This window comes from Oncorhynchus clarkii, chromosome 20, assembly GCF_045791955.1.
Source record: "Oncorhynchus clarkii lewisi isolate Uvic-CL-2024 chromosome 20, UVic_Ocla_1.0, whole genome shotgun sequence".
Lineage (NCBI taxonomy): Eukaryota > Metazoa > Chordata > Actinopteri > Salmoniformes > Salmonidae > Oncorhynchus > Oncorhynchus clarkii.
This window is the reverse complement of record NC_092166.1, coordinates 13,139,588-13,162,385: the sequence shown is the minus strand read 5'-3', so window position 1 is coordinate 13,162,385 and position 22,798 is coordinate 13,139,588. Positions and strand designations below refer to the sequence as shown.

At 45.8% G+C, this 22,798-nt stretch overlaps 2 protein-coding genes across 2 annotated transcripts in view; both read right to left on the bottom strand.

Annotated features, from left to right (window-relative positions):
- The window catches only part of LOC139375941 (microtubule-associated serine/threonine-protein kinase 3-like), a 63,828-nt gene that overhangs the window by 14,471 nt on the left and 26,559 nt on the right, over positions 1-22,798 (bottom strand). The window contains 13 exon segments of the mRNA XM_071117913.1: positions 208-330; positions 1,815-1,916; positions 2,489-2,654; positions 3,317-3,449; positions 3,977-4,115; positions 4,457-4,665; positions 8,113-8,198; positions 8,465-8,532; positions 9,425-9,557; positions 9,846-9,947; positions 14,297-14,506; positions 17,660-17,735; positions 19,719-19,876. Of these exon segments, the coding sequence (XP_070974014.1) occupies positions 208-330; positions 1,815-1,916; positions 2,489-2,654; positions 3,317-3,449; positions 3,977-4,115; positions 4,457-4,665; positions 8,113-8,198; positions 8,465-8,532; positions 9,425-9,557; positions 9,846-9,947; positions 14,297-14,506; positions 17,660-17,735; positions 19,719-19,876 (1,705 nt within the window).
- The window catches only part of LOC139375942 (gamma-interferon-inducible lysosomal thiol reductase-like), a 135,046-nt gene that overhangs the window by 90,954 nt on the left and 21,294 nt on the right, over positions 1-22,798 (bottom strand). The window lies entirely within an intron of this gene.

Genomic DNA, 22,798 nt, shown 5'->3' with positions numbered 1-22,798 from the left:
AGGAGCAGCAGCATACTACACAGATTAGGTTAAATTGGCCCTAACCCCTGACCCTGGGTCAGATATTTTATCACCCCATATGATTAAGATTGGGCTGGCGGGTAAGGAATTCTGACCCTAGATCTGAGGTTAGGACCAACTTATAACTTCAGTACACAAAACACATTTAAAATACTCCCAATGAGAGTGGTAAAGCTCGCCACCTACTGTCAAAGTAACTGGTGTCGTCCTCAGTCTCCAGTTGAGGGATAAACTCAGCTTTCTGTCGTAGCAGTCCGTTCCAGTCCAGACCCACAAAGAACATGTGCATCTTGACCTCTGGTGTTCCCCCTGGGAGTAACATGGGGATGCATGATTGTATCATTGATTTGATCAAACTATTCATCAATATGATCAACTTAATATACTAAACATTAGGAACACCTTCCTAATATTGAGTTGCACCCCCTCCCCTTTTACCCTCAGAACAGCCTCAATTCCTCAGGGCATGGACTCTACAAGGTGTCAAAAGCGTTCCACAGGGATGCTGGCCCATGTTGTCTCTAATGCCTCCCACAGTTGTGTCAAGTTGGCTGGATGTCCTTTGGATGGTGGACCATTCTTAATACACATGGGAAACCGTTGAGCGTGAAAAATCCAGCAACGCTGCAGTTCTTGACACACTCAAACCGGTGCATTTGGCACCTACTACTATACCCTGTTTAAAGGCACTTCACTGAAGTGGATTTAACAAGTGACATCAGTAAAGGATCATAGCCTTCACCTGGATTCACCTGGTCAGACTATGTCATGAATAGAGCAGGTGTTCATAATGTTTTGTATACTCAGTGTAGTCAAACCCACATTACTTTAGGTTGTGCATATTTGGTTAATCTCATCAAACCAACTTGGTGATTAAAACAACTATTATGACATTGAACCGTTTCAGTAATCTGAAGGGGCTCCCGAGTGGCGCAGCGGTCTAAGGCACTACATCTCAGTGTTAGAGGCGACACTACAGACCCTGGTTTGAATCCGGGCTGAATCACATCCGGCCGTGATTGGGAGTCCCATAGGGCGGCGCACAATTGGCCCAGCGTTGTCCGGGTTTGGCCGGGCTAGGCCGTCATTGTAAATAAGAATTTGTTCTTAACTGACTTGCCCAGTTAAAAATGTAAAATTGTACTGTGTGTATTTATTGATCTGTGGAAATTATATTGGTCATGTCCCTAGAGCAGCTCACAGATTACTGCACCTGTACATAGCCCACCTATAATTTAGCCCAAACAACTACCTCTTTCCCTACTGTATTTAATTTATTTATTTATTTTTGCTCCTTTGCACCCCCATTATTTTTATTTCTACTTTGCACATTCTCCCATTGCAAATCTACCATTCAAGTGTTTTACTTGCTATATTGTATCTACTTTGCCACCATGGCCTTTTTGCCTTTACCTCCCTTATCTCACCTCATTTGCTCACATTGTATATAGACTTGTTTATACTGTATTATTGACTGTATGCTTGTTTTACTCCATGTGTAACTCTGTGTCGTTGTATCTGTGTCGAACTGCTTTGCTTTATCTTGGCCAGGTCGCAATTGTAAATGAGAACTTGTTCTCAACTTGCCTACCTGGTTAAATAAAGGTGAAATATATATATATTTTTTTAAATAGAACTATGTTGTGATGCTTTTTTTAGACTTTTGAATGAGTTATCCAAGAAGTGACTTGTTCAATCAGATACTTCTAAAGTGTCCTAACATAATACTGTACTGACATCATACCCAAAATAAATACATGTATTTTTATAAAGGCAATAAAGAAGACACCCACCAGTCCCGAGGCGGTCTAGGGGGCTTTGTCTCAGCAGCCTGGTGATCAGGTCCTGGGCATCAGCAGGCAGGGTATCCTCCCCCTCAGGCCAGATAATGTCATCTGTGAAATAAACACGTTTTGGAATACAATTTAATCTCAATTACACACAATACAACATGAAACATTTGGCAATAATTCAAACAGATTGGTAATTGTGAATTGTGACATTGGTGACGAGACGTTCTTCTTGACATTGGTGACTAGACATTCTTCTTGACATTGGTGACTAGACATTCTTCTTGACATTGGTGACTAGACATTCTTCTTGACATTGGTGACTAGACATTCTTCTTGACATTGGTGACTAGACGTTCTTCTTGACATTGGTGACTAGATGATTGAAAGACACCTGGGACTGTGTGCCTATCACAGAGTCAGACAAGGTAGAGGGGGTGCTTGGGTCAAAAAGACAGTGAGCACCATGCAAAAGTGGCAATCAATGGCCAAATATAAGAGTTGCACCCTCTAGCTTTTCTAACTCTGTAGTGCATATTTATTGGATCGATTTGACCAGTCAGAGCCACGTTACCCAAGCCTGGATAAACCAAAGTCAATGATTAAAACAATAATAAACATAGCATTTAGTCTAATTTAACCAGGCTAACATAACCCATTAATGAGATGACTCTCACCATTGACCACTTGTCCGAAGAGCTGTTCGGGCGTGTCCCCGAAGAAAGGCACGCAGCCCACCAGGAACTCATAGAGGATGATGCCCATAGCCCACCAGTCCACCGGCTTCCCATAGCCCTGCCTCAGGATCACCTCTGGGGCGATGTACTCTGGAGTACCACACACCTGGGACAGAGAACCAGAAGAAGGGAGGATTTAAGAATGGACATTGGATGATAAAATGAGTATAGGGCAGGTAGGCAAACAGAATGAGAAGGTATAAGCGAGAGAGACAAATAGAGACAAAGAGAGAGAGAGAGAGAGAGAGATGGAAAAAATCTGATCAAGGAGAGAGAATAAGAAACAACAGTGAGTGAAAAAAAATAAACAAAAATGGAGAGAACGAGGACAGAGAGAGAGAGATGGAGAAAGAACACAGAGAGAGAGAGAGAGAAATGGAGAGAAAGAGAACAGAGAGAGAGATGGAGAGAAAGAACACACAGAGATGGAGAGAAATAACAGAGAGAGAGATGGAGAGAAAGAACAGAGAGAGAGCGCGAGAGAGAGATGGAAAGAAAGAACACACAGAGAGAGAGATGGAGAGAAAGAGAACAGAGAGAGATGGAGAGAGGGAGAGAGATGGAGAGAGAGAGAGAGAACGGAGAGAGAGGACGGAGAGAGAAATGGAGAAAGAGGACAGAGAGAGAGATGGAGAGAGGGAGAGAGATGGAGAGAGAGAGAGAGAACGGAGAGAGAGAGGACAGAGAGAGAAATGGAGAAAGAGGACAGAGAGAGAGATGGAGAGAGAGGACAGAGAGAGATAGAACAGAGTGAGATCGAGAGCTCACCTGTTTGTCTATAAACTCCCTTGTGTCCTTCTCAATGTGTCCCTCATACAGGTTGGTGGTCATGTTCATCAGGCCGATCTTGGACAGGCCAAAGTCAGTCAGCTTGATGTGGCCCATGGACGTGATCAGTAAACTACGGCGGAAGAAAAATACATTCAAAATAATTGACCGTCGAACAAACAGAAAGCTGGACAGTGAACAATGGCGAAAAAGCCTTTGTGCAAAGAACGTCCAGAATGTATGGAATACGCTGTATATACACCTATAACCAGCCGCTCCTCTTCAAATGGCCACTTTGAAATAATATATAGGCTTAGTACTGAAAAATAATCAACTCTGTAGCGGTAGGCCACACACATACTTTTTTCTCTCCGCACTATTGGTGTAAGCCTGTAAGTAAGCATTTCACTGTAAGGTCTACTACACCTGTTCTATTTGGCGAGCGTGACAAATTTTGATTTGATTTGAAGGCTGCTGAGGGGAGAACGGCTCATAATAATGGCTGGAAAGGAGTGAATGGAATGGTGTCAAACACATAGAAACCGTGTTTGATGTATTTGATACCATTCCACCTATTGCACTCCAGACATTACCACAAGCCCCTCCTCCACAATTAAGGTGCCACCAGCCTCCTGTGCGGTAGTTAGGTTTCACACTGACTTGTCAGGTTTGAGGTCTCTGTGTACGATGCCGTAGTTGTGGAGGTACTCCAATGCCAAGACCGTCTCCGCAAAGTACATCCGGGTCATGTCCACTGGCAGCGGGCCAATGTTCTTCAACAGGTTGGCACAGTCCCCACCTGAGGAAGATAGCCAATAGACTGGAAAAGGCTGACAGCAACACGCATGAGAGCCTACTTTGATTTATGTGCTACTGCGACTTGATGCACCTGAGCTCAATTTTGAGCCTCATAGCAAAGGGTCTGAATACTTATGTAAATAAGGTATTTCACTTTTATATACATTTGAAAACACTTCTAAAAAGCTGTTTTCACTTTGTCATTATGGGGTACTGTGTGTAGATTGATGAGGGAAAAAAAATATTTTATATATTTTAGATTAAGGCTGTAACGTAACAAAATGTGGAAAAGGGAAGGGGTCTGAATACTTTTCGAACTGTATATCTTAAGTAAGAACCTACCTTCTACATACTCCATGACCATGCAGAGGTGGCGTCTCGTTTCGAAGGAGCAGAACATGGAGACCACAAAGGGGTTCTCAGCAAAGGTCAGGATGTCCCGCTCCACAAACACCTGCTGGATCTGGTTCCTCAGCATCAGATTCTGCCGGTTGATCTTCTTCATGGCAAAACGCTGCCGGGTCTCCCTGTGCCTCACCAGGAACACAGCACTGGGACCATGGAAAAGGAGAGCCAACGAGCGCGAGAGAGCCAGTGAGCGCGAGAGAGCCAGCGAGCGCGAGAGAGCCAGCGTGCGAGCGAGAGCCAGAGAGCGAGCGAGCCAGAGTGCGAGCGAGAGCCAGAGAGTGAGCGAGCCAGAGTGCGAGCGAGAGCCAGAGAGCGAGCGAGAGCCAGAGTGCGAGCGAGAGCCAGAGAGCGAGCAAGCCAGAGAGTGAGCGAGCCAGAGAGCGAGCGAGCGAAAAAGAGCCAGAGAGCGAGCGAGCAAGCGAAAAAGAGCGAGAGAGCGAGCGAGCGAGCGAAAAAGAGCGAGCGAGCGAAAAAGAGCCAGAGAGCGAGCGAAAAAGAGCCAGAGAGCGAGCGAAAAAGAGCCAGAGAGCGAGCGAGCAAGCGAAAAAGAGCGAGCGAGCAAGCGAAAAAGAGCCAGAGAGCGAGCGAAAAAGAGCCAGAGAGCGAGCGAAAAAGAGCCAGAGAGCGAGCGAAAAAGAGCCAGAGAGCGAGCGAAAAAGAGCCAGAGAGCGAGCGAAAAAGAGCCAGAGAGCGAGCGAAAAAGAGCCAGAGAGCGAGCGAAAAAGAGCCAGAGAGCGAGCGAAAAAGAGCCAGAGAGCGAGCGAAAAAGAGCCAGAGAGCGAGCGAAAAAGAGCCAGAGAGCGAGCGAGCAAGCGAAAAAGAGCGAGCGAGCAAGCGAAAAAGAGCCAGAGAGCGAGCGAAAAAGAGCCAGAGAGCGAGCGAGCAAGCGAAAAAGAGCGAGCGAGCAAGCGAAAAAGAGCCAGAGAGCGAGCGAGCGAGCGAAAAAGAGCGAGCGAGCGAGCGAAAAAGAGCCAGAGCGAGCGAAAAAGAGCCAGAGAGCGAGCGAAAAAGAGCCAGAGAGCGAGCGAAAAAGAGCCAGAGAGCGAGCGAAAAAGAGCCAGAGAGCGAGCGAGAGACAGACAGACAGACAGAGCGAGAGAGACAGAGCGAGCGAGAGACAGACAGACAGAGCGAGCGAGAGACAGACAGAGACAGAGCGAGCGAGCGAGAGACAGACAGACAGAGCGAGAGACAGACAGACAGACAGACAGATAGACAGACAGACAGACAGACAGAGCGAGCGAGAGACAGACAGAGCAAGCGAGCGAGAGACAGACAGAGCGAGCGAGCGAGAGACAGACAGAGCGAGCGAGCGAGCGAGAGACAGACCGAGCGAGCGAGAGACAGACAGAGCGAGCAAGCGAGAGACAGACAGAGCGAGCAAGCGACAGACAGACAGAGCGAGCGAGAGACAGACAGACAGAGCGAGCGAGAGACAGACAGACAGACAGAGCGAGCGAAAGACAGACAGAGCGAGCGACAGACAGACAGACAGAGCGAGAGACAGAGCGAGCGAGAGACAGACAGAGCGAGCGAGAGACAGAGCGAGCGAGCGAGCGAGACAGACAGAGCGAGCGAGCGAGAGACAGACAGAGCGAGCGAGAGACAGACATAGCGAGCGAGAGACAGACAGAGCGAGCGAGACAGACAGACAGACAGAGAGCGAGAGAGACAGACAGACAGACAGAGCGAGAGAGACAGACAGAGAGAGCGAGCGACAGACAGACAGACAGAGCGAGAGACAGAGCGAGCGAGAGACAGACAGAGCGAGCGAGAGACAGACAGAGCGAGCGAGCGAGCGAGACAGACAGAGCGAGCGAGCGAGAGACAGACAGAGCGAGCGAGAGACAGACATAGCGAGCGAGAGACAGACAGAGCGAGCGAGAGACAGACAGAGCGAGCGAGCGAGACAGACAGACAGAGAGCGAGAGAGACAGACAGACAGACAGAGCGAGAGAGACAGACAGAGCGAGCGAGAGACAGACAGACAGACAGACAGAGCGAGCGAGAGACAGACACAGACAGAGCGAGCGAGCGAGCGAGACAGACAGACAGACAGAGCGAGCGAGAGACAGACAGACAGACAGACAGACAGAGCGAGCGAGAGACAGACAGACAGACAGACAGAGCGAGCGAGAGACAGACAGACAGAGCGAGCGAGCGACAGACAGACAGACAGAGCGAGCGAGCGAGCGAGAGACAGACAGACAGAGCGAGCGAGCAAGAGACAGACAGACAGAGCGAGCGAGCAAGAGACAGACAGACAGAGCGAGAGACAGACAGAGCGAGAGACAGACAGAGCGAGAGACAGACAGAGCGAGAGACAGACAGACAGAGCGAAAGACAGACAGAGCGAGAGACAGACAGACAGAGCGAGAGACAGACAGACAGAGCGAGAGACAGACAGACAGAGCGAGCAACAGACAGACAGAGCGAGCGACAGACAGACAGAGCGAGCGAGCGACAGACAGACAGACAGAGCGAGCGAGCGACAGACAGAGCGAGCGAGCGACAGACAGACAGAGCGAGCGACAGACAGACAGAGCGAGCGACAGACAGACAGACAGACAGACAGACAGAGCGAGCGAGCGACAGACAGACAGAGCGAGCGAGCGACAGAGCGAGCGAGCGACAGACAGACAGAGCGAGCGAGCGACAGACAGACAGAGCGAGCGAGCAACAGACAGACAGAGCGAGCGAGCGAGCGACAGACAGACAGAGCGAGCGACAGACAGACAGAGCGAGCGAGCGACAGACAGACAGAGCGAGCGAGCGACAGACAGACAGAGCGAGCGACAGACAGACAGACAGACAGACAGACAGACAGAGCGAGCGAGCGACAGACAGACAGAGCGAGCGAGAGACAGACAGACAGAGCGAGAGACAGACAGACAGAGCGAGAGATAGACAGACAGAGCGAGAGACAGACAGACAGAGCGAGAGACAGACAGACAGAGCGAGAGACAGACAGACAGAGCGAGCGAGAGACAGACAGAGCGAGAGACAGACAGAGCGAGAGACAGACAGAGCGAGAGACAGACAGAGCGAGAGACAGACAGAGCGAGAGACAGACAGAGCGAGAGACAGACAGAGCGAGAGACAGACAGAGCGAGAGACAGACAGAGACAGGTTGCTTCTTAATAACAGTATTAAGTTAACTTTTCTGCACTGATGTGAGAGAGCATGATCAGTAAGCATCGATCATATTGCTTTTGCCATATTTTGTTTCCAGATCAGTGCAAATGATAGAGAGGAATCAGTCTTCACGAAGACTAGTAAAACACAATCTCTTTCCAGAAACAAACTCTAGTCCCTACCCCCTAGGCACTGTGGAGATCTGAGACGATTTGACCGGTGTACATAATATGGCGCAATTTGTCCTCACAGCACTAACAATATTTGGACAGGCATTTGGGCAGTGTGTCATAAACATTGGCGTGACATTTGTTGAAGAAATGTTAAACTGCCATTTTAGCCAACTGTATGCTACCACACATTCAAGACATTGACTTTCAGTTTCACTTCCGCGTTCAGCACACTCACATTTCCTCAAAGACAGAGACCGCTCTAAAATAAGAGCTCTTCCTCACCCATAGGCCCCGTTGCTGATGAGCTTGATGGTCTCAAAGTCGCTCTCTAGTGGTTTCCTGCGAGAAGGAGTGCAGGCTGCCCGGTTCTGAGACACAAAATGAATGAACAAAGCAATTTGACCCGAACACAAACAAATTTGCCAGGCCGAAACGGCTAAACAAGCTGTGTAACTGACACAGTTGTTTACGTTTAAAAGAGCTTTCATGACTTTCATCTCATCCAAAGCCAAGCCAACTCAATTCTGGAACATGCTAGTTATAGAGTACTTGCTACACTATGCTAATACAACGCGTTCCATCACTATGATCTAACCATCATGGCTGAACTTGTAAGTGTTTCTGGTTGCCTTACCTCAGTGTCGTCGGTGTCTCTACAGGCCGCTCCGTGCCCAGGGCTGGTCTGCTCCAGATGGACCATGTCTACAGTACAACAGCGGGAGAGAGACCATGGTCCGGCACCAAACAGAAGGAAACACAAACAAACTGCCTGGATAATACGAGACACTCATTTTCATTTTCTGTAGTAAATGTTGCGTGCCTTGATGAACATGACCCTTGCACTGTCACCCCTCTAACTCAGTGTGATCCCAAGTTGATCTATTGCATATTATAGCCGGAGACAATATGGGAGAATCACTAAGTAGCAGCATCTTTTCAACAAGTAGCCGCTTGGCCAGGTTTCCAACTAAACCAATAGTGCTTCAAATTAAGAGATAGTGGTTGGTTTTTGAACTGAGCCTGGAAACTTAAGGGGAAGACAACCCTTGTATGTACCAGGAAGAGCAATAGAAATAGCCCAAAGGCCGGCAGATGGCGATATTGATCTGGTATTGACCGGTTTGTGCCTAAACATTCTCCATTCAGGCTTCACATGCGTCGATTACCCCCTTAACCAAATTTAATGGCGAGAAGTGGTGTTTCTTAATGAAACACCATTTTCCACCATCATGCTAGTGGTTAATGCTACTTCCTGTTGTTGTGCCCTATGGGACTAGCATTCCTAAGTGGTAAAGTGTGTTTCATTAAGGAAGTATGCATATGTTGTCCGTTTCCTCCCCTTCTTGCCTTTAAATCTAGTTATGGGGGAAATCGACGCCTTTGAAGCCTGAATGGAGAATGTTTTTGGTACGAACCGGTCCACGGGGTTGCGAGGGTAAGACAGAAACATCTCAGGAAACCCTACAGATACCTTCCAATGGCTCCCACTGCTCATGCTTTAGCCGATGTATAGATTCGATAAATCTGTGAGGCCCATCCTTCTTTTAACCACTGTGGGATTCTAATAGGATGAGGAAGCCCTGTGGTACTGTACCTTCCAGAGGGTCTCTGGTGAGGCCCAGCTGGCTGATGATGTAGCGCGGGATGTCTGTCTTGATGACCTGGCCCACCTTGGCGTGGCCCTCGGCTGCCTCCAGACGATGAAGGAACTCCTCCGGGTCAAACTCCTATTGGGGTGAAAAGCCAAGAGGAATATAGGTTATTATTATCATCATTTACATTAAATAGATAAGTATATATAAACCAGGGTTATTACAGTGTTATAACCCTGTAACAAGCTATCAAGTACATTCCGTGGTGGAGAACTTAACACTACAATGTACTTAACCTATGAAAAATAATTAACATCATAGAGACTGGGCAAAAAGCATCATGGCCGTACTGTATCATATTAGTTGTGTTGGTTGGCAATTGCTTTAGGAGCACAACTTCCTGAAAGAGACTGTGAATCTTACCAGACATTCCAGTAACCTGGCTGGCCTGGAGATGATGATGAGGATCTTCTTCACCAGCTTAATGATGACGGTCACCTCCTTGCTCTCAGACCTCTCGTACGCCTGATGACAAAGACAAAACAACACAGATAGAGACAGGTTATGTGCCTGAAATGTGCCATAGTTACTCATGACAGGGCAGTGACTGGTATGAAACATTACCTTGTGATACTTCTTACTTCCGTAAGAAAATAATGAGTGACTGTTCTCACTTATACAAAGATTAGGGTCAAAGAGAGTTCTTTGAACGGCTTCTCATTGGTAATCTGTTAGTACTTGGTTTGTCTATAATAGTGCCTTCTACTGCTGCAATCATGTAAGTGTAACTTACTCAATTTCACTTACAATTATACTGCAGCATTTTTAAGCCTGAGTATCCAGGCGTGAGAATTAACTTTTTGAAAAGTCCAATTTACGATGTTCTACTAACTCGATGCTTTGACTAAGTGATTGTGATAGGGGATCAGGGAGTACTGAGGATCCTGCAACACAGTCTAATGTGAGGGCACAACAAAGTGTACATTCAATGACAAGGTTGCATAACACTGTAATTCTGTCCAGGCTGTGGTGCTTTTTTAGGAAAGAGCACATCTTCAGGCCTTGGGACAAAAACTGGCCCATTATAAGATGACTCAATGACCTTAGTTCCTTTTTAATGTCTCTATTTTGGTTTGGTCAGGGGGTGGGCATTCTGTTTTGTTCTGTGTGTTGTATTTCTATGTGTTTGGCCTGGTATGGTTCCCAATCAGAGGCAGCTGTCAATCGTTGTCTCTGATTGAGAACCATACTTAGGTAGCCTGTTCCCACCTGTGTTTGTGGGTAGTTGTTTTCTGTTTTTGTATTCTGTACCAGACAGAACTGTTTCGTTCATTCTCTTTTGTTGTTTTTTCATTCAGTGTTCAATTCATAAATAAAGATGAACACGTACTACACTGCACCTTGGTCCTTACCTTCTTCCACCAACGGCCATTACAGAACTACCCACCACCAAAGGACCAAGCAGCGTGTAATGGACTCCTGGACATGGGAGGAAATATTGGACCGCAAGGGACCCTGGGCACAGCCGGGAGAGTATCGCCGTCCGAAAGAGGAGCTGGAAGCAGCTAGAGCGGGCGGCGACACTACGAGGAATTGGCTCGAGGTAACGTGCACGAGAGGCAGCCCCAGAATTTTTTTTGGGGGGGGGCACACGGGGAGATTGGCAGAGTCAGGGAGGAGACCTGAGCCAACTCCCCGTGCTTACCGTGGCGAGAGAGTGACCGGGCAAGCACCGTGTTATGCGGTGTCCCCAGTGCGCACGCATAGCCCGGTGTGCTACATCGCAGCTCCTCGAATCGGCCGGGCTAGAGTGGGCATTGACCCAGGAGGGATGAAGCCGGCTCAGCGCATCTGGTCTCCAGTGCGTCTCCTCGGCCCGGGTTATACGGCACCAGCCCTACGCACAGTGTCCCCGTTCACCAGCACAGCCCAGTGCGGCCTGTTCCAACTCTCCGCACTTGCCGGGCTACAGGGGTTATCCAGCCAGGACAGGTTGTGCAGGCTCGGTGCTCGAGACCTCCAGTGCGCCTCCACGGCCCAGTGCATCCGGTGCCTCGGCCAAGGAAGATGTCGCCTGTAGGTCTCCCCAGCCTGGTGAGTCCTGTGCCTGCTCCCAGAACCAAGTCTCCCGCCTGTCCGGCGCCGCCAGAGTCTCCCTCCTGTCCGGCGCCGCCAGAGTCTCCCTCCTGTCCAGCGCCGCCAGAGTCTCCCTCCTATTCAGGGCCCGCTGTAAGGGTCCCCAGTTCAGGGTCGGCGGCGAGGGTCGCCACTCCAGAGGCGCCACCTAAGTGGGCCAAGACTAAGGTGGAGTGGGGTCTACGTCCCGCACCAGAGCCGCCACCGCGGTGAAATGCCCACCTAGACCCTCCCCTATAGGTTCAGGTTTTGCGGCCGGAGTCCGCACCTTTGGGGGGGTACTGTCACGTCCTGACCTTAGTTCCTTTTTTATGTCTATTTTGGTTTGGTCAGGGTGTGAGTTGGGGTGGGCATTCTATGTTTTTCATTCTGTTTTGTTCTGTGTGTGGTATTTCTATGTGTTTGGCCTGGTATGGTTCCCAATTAGAGGCAGCTGTCAATCGTTGTCTCTGATTGAGAACCATACTTAGGTACTCTGTTCCCACCTGTGTTTGTGGGTAGTTGTTTTCTGTTTTTGTATTCTGTACCAGACAGAACTGTTTCGGTTTTGTTCATTCTCTCGTTGTTTTTCATTCAGTGTTCAATTTATAAATAAAGATGAACATGTCCCACGCTGCACCTTGGTCCTCACCTTCTTCCACCAACGGCTGTTACACAATGTTCCTAAACTCTGAGTGCATCCTATATTTGAAAAAACGAATGACCATACTTTCATAGTTTACATTAACTACGGGGAAAAACTCAGCCAAAAAGCTCTAACAAAGCAGAACATAAGGGCAAGCCATTGTGACGTAATAAGCCCTAGTTACACAATCACAAGCAAGACTGGAGAGATCCATCTAATGTAAAATGGTAATTGCACCGGCGCTGACTAATAGTCTAGATTAGAATCCTAGCACTGTGAGAACCTATCAAAGTCCAACACAAAAATACAACTCTGAGGACATTGGAGGCAATTTTCATTGAACATTCGAACACACTGAATGAGACTTTTAGCTGACTCATTCAGTAGAAAGCCAATAGAAATGGCAGAGCTCCTCAGACCACAGCAATTTGAAAGTGCCTATAAGTTCCATCTGAGTACACTCGAGTAAATCGATGAGAGGCTACCTTGTGCATACTGTATACAGTAAGTCGGAAGTTTACATACACCTTAGCCAAATACATTTAAACTCAGTTTTTCACAATTCCTGACATTCAATCTGAGTAAAAAAAACTGTTTTAGGTCAGTTCGGATCACCACTTTATTTGGAGAATGTGAAATGTCAGAATAATAGTAAAGAGAATGATTTATTTCAGCTTTCATTTCATTCATCACATTCCCAGTGGGTCAGAAGTTTACATACTCAATTCATATATGGTAGGATTGCCTTTAAATTGTCTAACTTGGGTCAAACGTTTTGGGTAGCCTTCCACAAGCTTCCCAGAATAAGTTGGGGGAATTTTGGCCCATTCCTCCTGACAGAGCTGGTGTAACTGAGTCAGGTTTGTAGGCCTCCTTGCTCGCCCACACATTTTCTATAGGATTGAGGTCAGGGCTTTGTGATGGCCACTCCAATACCTTGACTTTGTTGTCCTTAAGCATTTTGGCAGAACTTTGGAAGTATGCTTGGGGTCATTGTCCATTTGGAAGACCCATTTGCAACCAATATTTAACTTCCTGACTGATGTCTTGAGATGTTGCTTCAATTTATCCACATCATTTTCTTACCTCATGATTCCATCTATTTCGTGAAGTGCACCAGTCCCTCCTGCAGCAAAGCACCCCCACAACATGATGCTGCCACCCCCGTGCTTCACGGTTGGGATGGTGTTCTTTGGCTTGCAAGCCTCCCCCTTTTTCCTCCAAACATAATGATGGTCATTATGGCCAAACAGTCCTATTTTTTTTTCATCAGACCTGAGGACATTTCTCCAAAAAGTACGATCTTTGTCCCCATGTGCAATTGTAAACCATAGTCTGGCTCTTTTATGGCGGTTTTGGAGCGTCTTCCTTGCTGAGCGGCCTTTCGGGTTATGTCGATATTGGATTCGTTTTACTGTAGATATAGATACTTTTGTACCCGTTTCCTCCAGCATCCTTTGCTGTTGTTCTGGGATTGATTTACACTTTTCGCACCAAAATACGTTAATCTCTAGGAGACAGAACACGTCTCCTTCCTGAGTGATGACGGCTGTGTGGTCCCATGGTGTTTATACTTACGTACTATTGTTTGTACAGACGAACGTGGTACCTTCAGACATTTGGAAATTGCTCCCAAGGATGAACCAGACTTGTGGTCTACAATTTTTTTCTGAGGTCTTGGCTGATTTCTTTGGATTTTCCCATGATGTCAAGCAAAGAGTCACTGAGTTTGAAGGTAGGCCTTGAAATACATCCACAGGTCCACCTCCAATTGACTCAAATTATGTCAATTAGCCTATCAGAAGCTTCTAAAGCCATGACAATTTTCCAAGCTGTTTAAAGGCACAGTCAACTTAGTCTATGTAAACTTCTGACCCACTGGAATTGTGATAGATTATTTCACTGTCTGTAAACAATTGCTGGAAAAATTACTTGTGTCATGCACAAAGTAGATGTCCCAACCGCCTTGCCAAAACTATAGTTTGTTAACAAGAAATTTGTGGAGTGGTTGAAAAACTAGTTTTAATGACTACAACTTAAGTGTATGTAAACTTACAACTTCAACTGTATACTGCATTATACTTTAGCTTAGTCCCAAAAAAATTCAGCCTACCTCATGCAGTAGCTTCTCCAGGTTCTCCTGTAGCTCTATGAAGTAGCGTGAGGTGACCAGACCCATCTGTGACTTGTCTAGGCAGTCTCTGGCCAGCTCTACTAGCTGGTGCTGGATGAAGCCCAGCACGCCGTCGGCCAGGGGCAGGTTGCTGTTTGGGGAGCAGTCGGCAAGGATGTCCAGCAGACGCCCTTCCATCTGGGCTGTTGCCTGGAAAATCACATTACATTTTATGATAAACTTGATCTAAAGTGCATTTCACAAATACAGTGCATTCAGAAAGTATTCAGACCCCTTCCCTTTTTCCACATTGTGTTACGTTACAGCCTTGGGTAAAATTAGATTTTTTTCCTCATCAACCTACACACAATACCTCATAAATGTACAAAAAATGTAAAACAGAAATACCTTATTTACATAATTATTTAGACCCTTTGCGATGAGACTCGAAATTGAGCTCAGGTGCATGCTGTATCCATTGATCATCCTTGATGTTTCGACAACTTGATTGGTTCACCAGTGGTAAATTCAATTGATTGGACATCATTTTGAAAAGGCACACACCTATCTATATAAAGGTCCCACGGTTGACAGTGTATGTCAGAGCAAAAACCAAGCCATGAGGTTGAAGGAATTCATAGAGGAATTCATAGTCCATAGAGCTCCGAGACAGGATTGTGTCAAGGCACAGATCTGGGGAAGGGTGTCAAAAAATGTCTGCAGCATTGAAGGTCCCCAAGAACACAATGGCCCCCATCATTCTTAAATGGAAGAAGTTTGGAACCACCAAGACTCTTCCTAGAGCTGGCTGCCCAGCCAAACTGAGCAATCGGGGGAGAAGGGCCTTGGTCAGGGAGGTAAGCAAGTACCCAATGGTCTCTCTGACAGATATCCAGAGTTATTCTGTGGAGATGGAAGAACAACCATCTCTGCAGCACTCCACCAATCAGGCCTTTATGGTAGAGTGGTCAGATGGAAGCCACTGCTCAGTAAAAGGCACATGACAGCCCGCTTGGAGTTTGCCAAAGGGAACCTAAAGAACTCTCAGACCATGAGAAACAACATTCTCTGGTCTGATGAAACCAAGATTGAACTCTTTGGCCTGAAAGCCAAGCGACACGTCTGGAGGAAACCATCCTGGCACCATCCTCACGGTGAAGCATGGTCAAATCAAATCCAATTTTATTGGTCACATAAACATGGTGAACAGATGTTAATGCGAGTGTTGCGAAATGATTGTGCTTCTAGTTCCGACCGTGCAATAATATCTAACAAGTAATCTAACAATTTCACAACAACTACCTTATATACACACAAGTGTAAAGGAATTAATAAGTATTTGTAAATATATGGATGAGCGTGCGGCATTTACAAGATGCAGTAGATGGTATAGAGTACAGTAAATACATATGAGATGAGTCATGTAGTGTATGTAAACATTATATAAAGAGCCGTTGTTTAAAACAACATTTTTTACATCCAATTTGTAATTATTCAAGTGGCTAGAGATTGAGTCAGTATGTTGGCAGCAGCCACTCAATGTTAGTGATGGCTGTTTAACAGTCTGATGGCCTTGAGATAGAATCTGTTTTTCAGTCTCTCGGTCCCAGCTTTGATGCACCTGTACTGACCTCACCTTCTGGATGATAACGGGGTGAACAGGCAGTGGCTCGGGTGGTTGTTGTCCTTGATGATCTTTATGGCCTTCCTGTGACATCGGGTGGTGTAGATGTCCTGGAGGGCAGGTAGTTTGCTCCCAGTGATGCGTTGTGCAGACCTCACTACCCTCTGGAGAGCCTTATGGTTGCTGGCGGCGCTGTTGCCGTACCAGGCTGTGGGTGATACAGCCCGACAGGATGCTCTCAATTGTGCATCTGTAAAAGTTTGTGAGTGTTTTCGGTGACAAGCCAAATTTCTTCAGCCTCCTGAGGTTGAAGAGGCACTGTTGCGCCTTTTTCACCACGCTGTCTGTACGGGTGGACCATTTTAGTTTGTCCATGATGTGTACGCCGAGGAACTTTCAACCATCTCCACTACTGTCCCGTCGATGTGGATAGGGGGGTGCTCCCTCTGCTGTTTCCTGAAGTCCGCGATCATCTCCTTTGTTTTGTTGACGTTGAGTGTGAGGTTATTTTCCTGACACCACACTCCGAGGGCCCTCACCTCCTCCCTGTAGGCTGTCTCGTCGTTGTTGGTAATCAAGCCTACCACTGCAGTGTTGTCTGAAAACTTGATGATTGAGTTGGAGGCGTGCATGGCCACGTAGTCATGGGTGAAAAGGGAGTACAGGAGAGGGCTGAGAACGCACCCTTGTGCGTCTGTGTTGAGGATCAGCGGGTGGAGATGTTTCCTACGCTCACCACCTGGGGGCAACCGGTCAGAAAGTCCAGGACCCAGTTGCACAGGGAGGAGTCGAGACCCAGGGTCTCGAGCTTAATGACGAGTTTGGAGGGTACTATGGTGTTGAATGCTGAGCTGTAGTCGATGAACAGTATTCTTACATAGGTATTCCTTTTGTCCAGATGGGTTAGGGCAGTGTGCAGTGTGCAGTGTGATTGCGTCGTCTGTGGACCTATTGGGGCGGTAAGCAAATTGGAGTGGGCCTAAGGTGTCAGGTAGGGTGGAGGTTATATGATCCTCGACTAGTCTCTCAAAGCACTTCATGATGACGGTGAGTGCTAGTTGTTTAGCTCCATTACCTTAGCTTTCTTGGTGGTGGCAGCATCATGCTGTGGGGATGTTAATCAGCGGCAGGTACTGGGAGACTAGTCAGGATAAACGTAAAAGATTAACGGAGCAAAGTACAGAGAGATCCTTGATGAAAACATGCTCCAGAGTGCTCAGGACCTCAGACTGGGGCAAAGGTTCACCCTAAGCACACAGCCAAGACAACACAGGAGTGGTTATGGGACAAGTCCCCGAATGTCCTTGAGTGGCGCAGCCAGAGCCTGGACTTGAACCCGATCAAACATCTCTGGTGAGACCTGCCAAGCTTGTAGCCTCATACACCAAAAGACTCGAGGCTGTAATCGCTGCCAAAGGTGCTTCAACAAAGTACTGAGTAAAGGGTCTGAATACTTATGTAAATGGTTTATTTCCTTTTATTACATTTTTTATATTTCAAAACATTTCTAAAAACTGGTTTTTGCTTTGTCATTATGGGGTATTGTGTGTAGATTGATGAGGGGTAAAAACAATTGAATCCATATCAGAATAAGGCTGTAACGTAAGAAAATGTGGAGAAGCAGATCAAAGTGAAATATAAAAGTAAACAAGATGAACGTATTTAGAAGAGACGTGTACATGATGAATCTATTGATGTGCTAGGAAAAGCAGTGTGGCGAGTCAGGAAATAACACCTACCTTCGGAAAGCGCTCTTTGTAAACGTGATTCATCATTACAATCTCATTGTCAAAGGTGCCACATGTCCGACCAGGGCTGGAGGAAGACAAGACAATCACAGTCCAATAATCTTAGCGTTATGACTATTAGAACTTTCAAACAGAGTAGAAATTCAAAAGTACCGGTAAGCACAAAAAAACATCAAATGCCAATTATGGCGAAGTTTAGTTCAACAGTTATGTAGTCATGAACACACTTGTTGTCTTCACTTGGGTTTGATTACATGGGTGCCCAGGAGTGTAGGGCTCCCCCTTAATAAATCAGGGCAGTCTCTTCATCATCCCGTTAACCTTTAAAAAGGTGCAAAATGCAGAAATCCCTCTGCCATTTCCTGGTTGCTAACATTCTAATAGTTCATGTGACAAAACAAGAAGTCATTGTTTAGATAATCATTGTACAATCTAAAACCACTGTGAAATATATTATCCATAACCCTAAATATTGTATTTTCAGCAGTTTGAAGCTGGTGTACAAAACCGAAAGTGAAAGACACAAAAACTAAACTTAACAGGAAGCATAGAAATAGCACACATAGAACAGATCTACCGCTTCTTATACTTGCTTTCAATGAGAATGACAGATCTATAACTCACATTTCTATGTGAATTTGGTCAGGTTGCCCAACAAGTTATATACTGCAGCTTTAAAAAATATCAACAGTTGTCCAGACAGTTCATTCTAGGTCACGCCAAAGACCAACTGCGTAATATAACCCTTTGCCTTGTTTGAAATGAATCTGAACGGCATTAAAAATTCTCTTCATTTTGTTAAATAATGTCTCAAAATGGCTTAAGGACAACAAAGTCAAGGTATTGGAGTGGTCATCACAAAGCCCTGACCTCAATCCTATAGAACATTTGTGGGAAGAACTGAAAAAGTGTGTGGGAGCAAGGAACACCAGCTCTGTCAGGAGAAACGGGCCAAAATTCACCCAACTTAGTGTGGGAAGTTTGTGGAAGGCTACCCAAAACGTTTGACCCAAGTTCAACAACTTAAAGGCAATCCTACCAAATACTAATTGAATGTATATGAACTTCTGACCCACTGGGAATGTGTTGAAAGAAATAAAAGCTGAAATAAATCAATTCTCTCTACTACTATTCTGACATTTCACATTCTTCAAATAAAGTGGTGATCCTAACTGACCTAAGACAGGGAATTTTTTATAGGATTAAATGTCAGGAATTGTGAAAATCTGAGTTTAAATCTATTTGGCTAAGGTGTATGTAAACTTACGACTTCAACTGTATGTTTACAAATGCAACAGCGGGCTCCTTTGTATGTACATTTGTTGTCATATTATCATGTTTGTGAGAGACTGGTTGCTCTCATAGCACTGTCTAGTTAAAATGCTACGTATAATGGCCACAAAACTTTGGTGGCCTGTTGACTAAAATCTGCCCTATATTTCTATCAAGCACAGGCCGGTCTGTGGCCCACGCAGTACACGTCACAGGAAACCTGACCACATCAAAGCACAGCAGAACTCACAGACACTCCTAACGCCTGTACAACTGCCTCTTTCTAACCACCACGAGAACCAGATGGGTCAGAGACACGTCTGTGTTTTAATGAGGGGTGACTAATTGACTAGGAGACACCATTATGTAGGAACATAAACACTATTATGCAAACAGAGCCTGGATGGCTGGATGAAGTCAACAATCTTGGTATTCAATAGCTTATGCAAAGTCAATAGAAAAGCCTTCACCTCTATGCACAGATAAGAATCTACACAAATGTTTGTCAAAGGAAGTACTGTGATTGAGATAAAGCCAATAAGTAAGAAGTTACTGTACTTCATAAATAAAAGTAGTCAAAGCAATTTCAGCAAAGTACATTTTCCCAATGAAAATACGTCTTGTCCGAACATTAGGAAAAATGTGTTGACCTCATTCCAGAATAGGACTTCTTGATATGTGATTACCTTCGAGGTGTGAAAACATCCTATAAATGTTTTATTTTGGGGTGAACTATCCCTTTAAGGGTGTTGGTGATCTGATTGGTGGGTGTGCCTACCTGAGACTGCGGGAGCGGAGCCTCACGGGGGGTGAGGGCTGCCCCTCCTCGTCCGCTACACTCTCTGTGCTCCGGAAGTGTTTAAACAGGAAATGAAGCTCATCTGCCGTGGGTTGGAAGGGCAGCTGGTGCAAGAGCTCCTGGGAGGAGGAAGAGGACTGGGGGAGGAAAAGAGAGAGGATAGCGAGAGAGAGAGAGGATAGCGAGAGAGAGAGAGGATAGCAAGAGAGAGAGAGCGAGATCAGTATGTGTTCCAACATATTACATGGCCCTTGAGTCCTTGATACATCAACAAGCCAGAGCTCGGTAAATACACTACCATTCAAAAGTTCGGGGTCACTTAGAAATGTCCTTGTTTTAAAAGAAAAAAAATGTCCATTATAATAACATCAAATTGGTCAGAAATACAGTGTAGACATTGTTAATGTTGTACATGACTCTTGTAGCTGGAAACAGCTGTTTTTTTATGGAATGACTACATAGGCGTACAGAGGCCCATTATCAGCAACCATCACTCTTGTGTTCCAATGGCACGTGGTGTTAGCTAATCCAGTTTATCACTTTAAAAAGGATAAATGATCATTAGAAAACCCTTTTGCATTTATGTTAGCACAGCTGAAAACTGTTGTGCTAATTAAAGAAGCAATAAAACTGTCCTTCTTTAGACTAGTTGAGTATCTGGAGCATCAGCATTTGTGGGTTCGATTACAGGCTCAAAATGGCCAGAAACAAAGACCTTTCCTCTGAAACTCGTCAGTCTAATCTTGTTCTGAGAAATGAAGGCTATTCCATGCGAGAAACTGCGAAGAACTGAAGATCTCGTACAACGCTGTGTACTACTCCCTTCACAGAACAGCACAAACTGTCTCTAACCAGAATAGAAAGAGGAGTGGGAGGCCCCGGTGCACAACTGAGCAAGAGGACAAGTACAATAATGTGTCTAGTTTGAGAAACAGTCACCTCACAAGTCTTCAACTGGCAGCTTCATTAAATAGTACCCACAAAACACCAGGCAAAAGAACAGACACTGGACAGAAGAAGATTGGAAAAAAGTGTTATGGACAGACGAATCTAAGTTTGAGGAGTTCGGATCACAAAGAAGAACATTTGTGAGATGCAGAAAAAATGTATAGATGCTGGAGGATTGCTTGACGCCATCTGTCAAGCATGGTGGAGGCAATGTGATGGTCTGAGGGTGCTTTGGTGGTGGCAAATTGGGAGATGTGTACAGGGTAAAAGGGGTCTTGAATAAGGAAGTCTATCACTCCATTTTGTAACGCCATGCCATAGCCTGTGGACGGCGCTTAATTGGAGCCAATTTCCTCCTACAATAGGACAATGACCCAAAGCACAGCTCCAAACTATGCAAGAACTATTTAGGGAAGAAGCAGTCAGCTGGTATTCTGTCTATAGTGGAGTGGCCAGCACAGTCACCGGATCTTAACCCTATTGAGCTGTTGTGGGAGCAGCTTGACCGTATGGTACGTAAGAAGTGCCCATCAAGCCAATCCAACTTGTGGGAGGTGCTTCAGGAAGCATGGGGTGAAATCTCTTCAGGTTACCTCAACAAATTGAAAACTAGAACGCCAAAGGTTTGCAAGGCTGTAATTGCTGCAAATGGAGGATTCTTTGACGAGAGCAAAGTTTGAAGGACACAATTATTATTTCAATTAAAAATCATTATTTAAAACCTTGTCAATGTCTTGACTATATTTCCTATTCATTTTGCAACTAATTTCATGTATGTTTTCATGGAAAACCAGGTCATTTCTAAGTGACCCCAAACATTTGAATGGTAGTGTATGTGCATGATGCAATCAAAGACACACCCTTCATAAACTCATTATCTACAGTGGGGCAAAAAAGTATTTAGTCAGCCACCAATTGTGCAAGTTCTCCCACTTAAAAAGATGAGAGGCCTGTAATTTTCATCATAGGTACACTAACTATGACAGACAAAATGAGAAAAAAATCCAGAAAATCACATTGTAGGATTTTTTATGAATTTATTTGCAAATTATGGTGGAAAATAAGTATTTGGTCAATAACAAAAGTTTCTCAATACTTTGTTATATACCCTTTGTTGGCAATGACAGGGATCAAACGTTTTCTGTAAGTCTTCACAAGGTTTCCACACACTGTTGCTGGTATTTTGGCCCATTCCTCCATGCAGATCTACTCTAGAGCAGTGATGTTTTGGGGCTGTTGCTGGGCAACACAGACTTTCAACTCCCTCCAAAGATTTTCTATGGGGTTGAGATCTGGAGACTGGCTAGGCCACTCCAGGACTTTGAAATGCTTCTTACGAAGCCACTCCTTCGTTGCCCGGGCGGTGTGTTTGGGATCATTGTCATGCTGAAAGACCCAGCCACGTTTCATCTTCAATGCCCTTGCTGATGGAAGGAGGTTTTCACTCAAAATCTCACAAAACATGGCCCCATTCATTCTTTCCTTTACACAGATCAGTCGTCCTGGTCCCTTTGCAGAAAAACAGCCCCAAAGCATGATGTTTCCACCCCTATGCTTCACAGTAGGTATGGTTTCTTTGGATGCAACTCAGAAATCTTTGTCTTCCAAAAACGACGAGTTGAGTTTTTACCAAAAAGTTCTATTTTGGTTTCATCTGACCATACGACATTCTCCCAATCTTCTTCTGGATCATCCAAATGCTCTCTAGCAAACTTCAGACGGGCCTGGACATGTACTGGCTTAAGCAGGGGGACACGTCTGGCACTGCAGCTTTTGAGTCCCTGGCGGCATAGTGTGTTACTGATGGCAGGCTTTGTTACTTTGGTCCCAGCTCTCTGCAGGTCATTCACTAGGTCCCCCCTGTGTGGTTCTGGGATTTTTGCTCACCATTCTTGTGATCATTTTGACCCCACGGGGTGAGAGCTTGCGTGGAGCCCCAGATCGAGGGAGATTATCAGTGGTCTTGTATGTCTTCCATGTCCTAATAACTGCTCCCACAGTTGATTTCTTCAAACCAAGCTGCTTACCTATTGCAGATTCAGTTTTCCCAGCCTGGTGCAGGTCTACAATTTTGTTTCTGGTGTCCTTTGACACCAGTTTGTTTGGAGTTT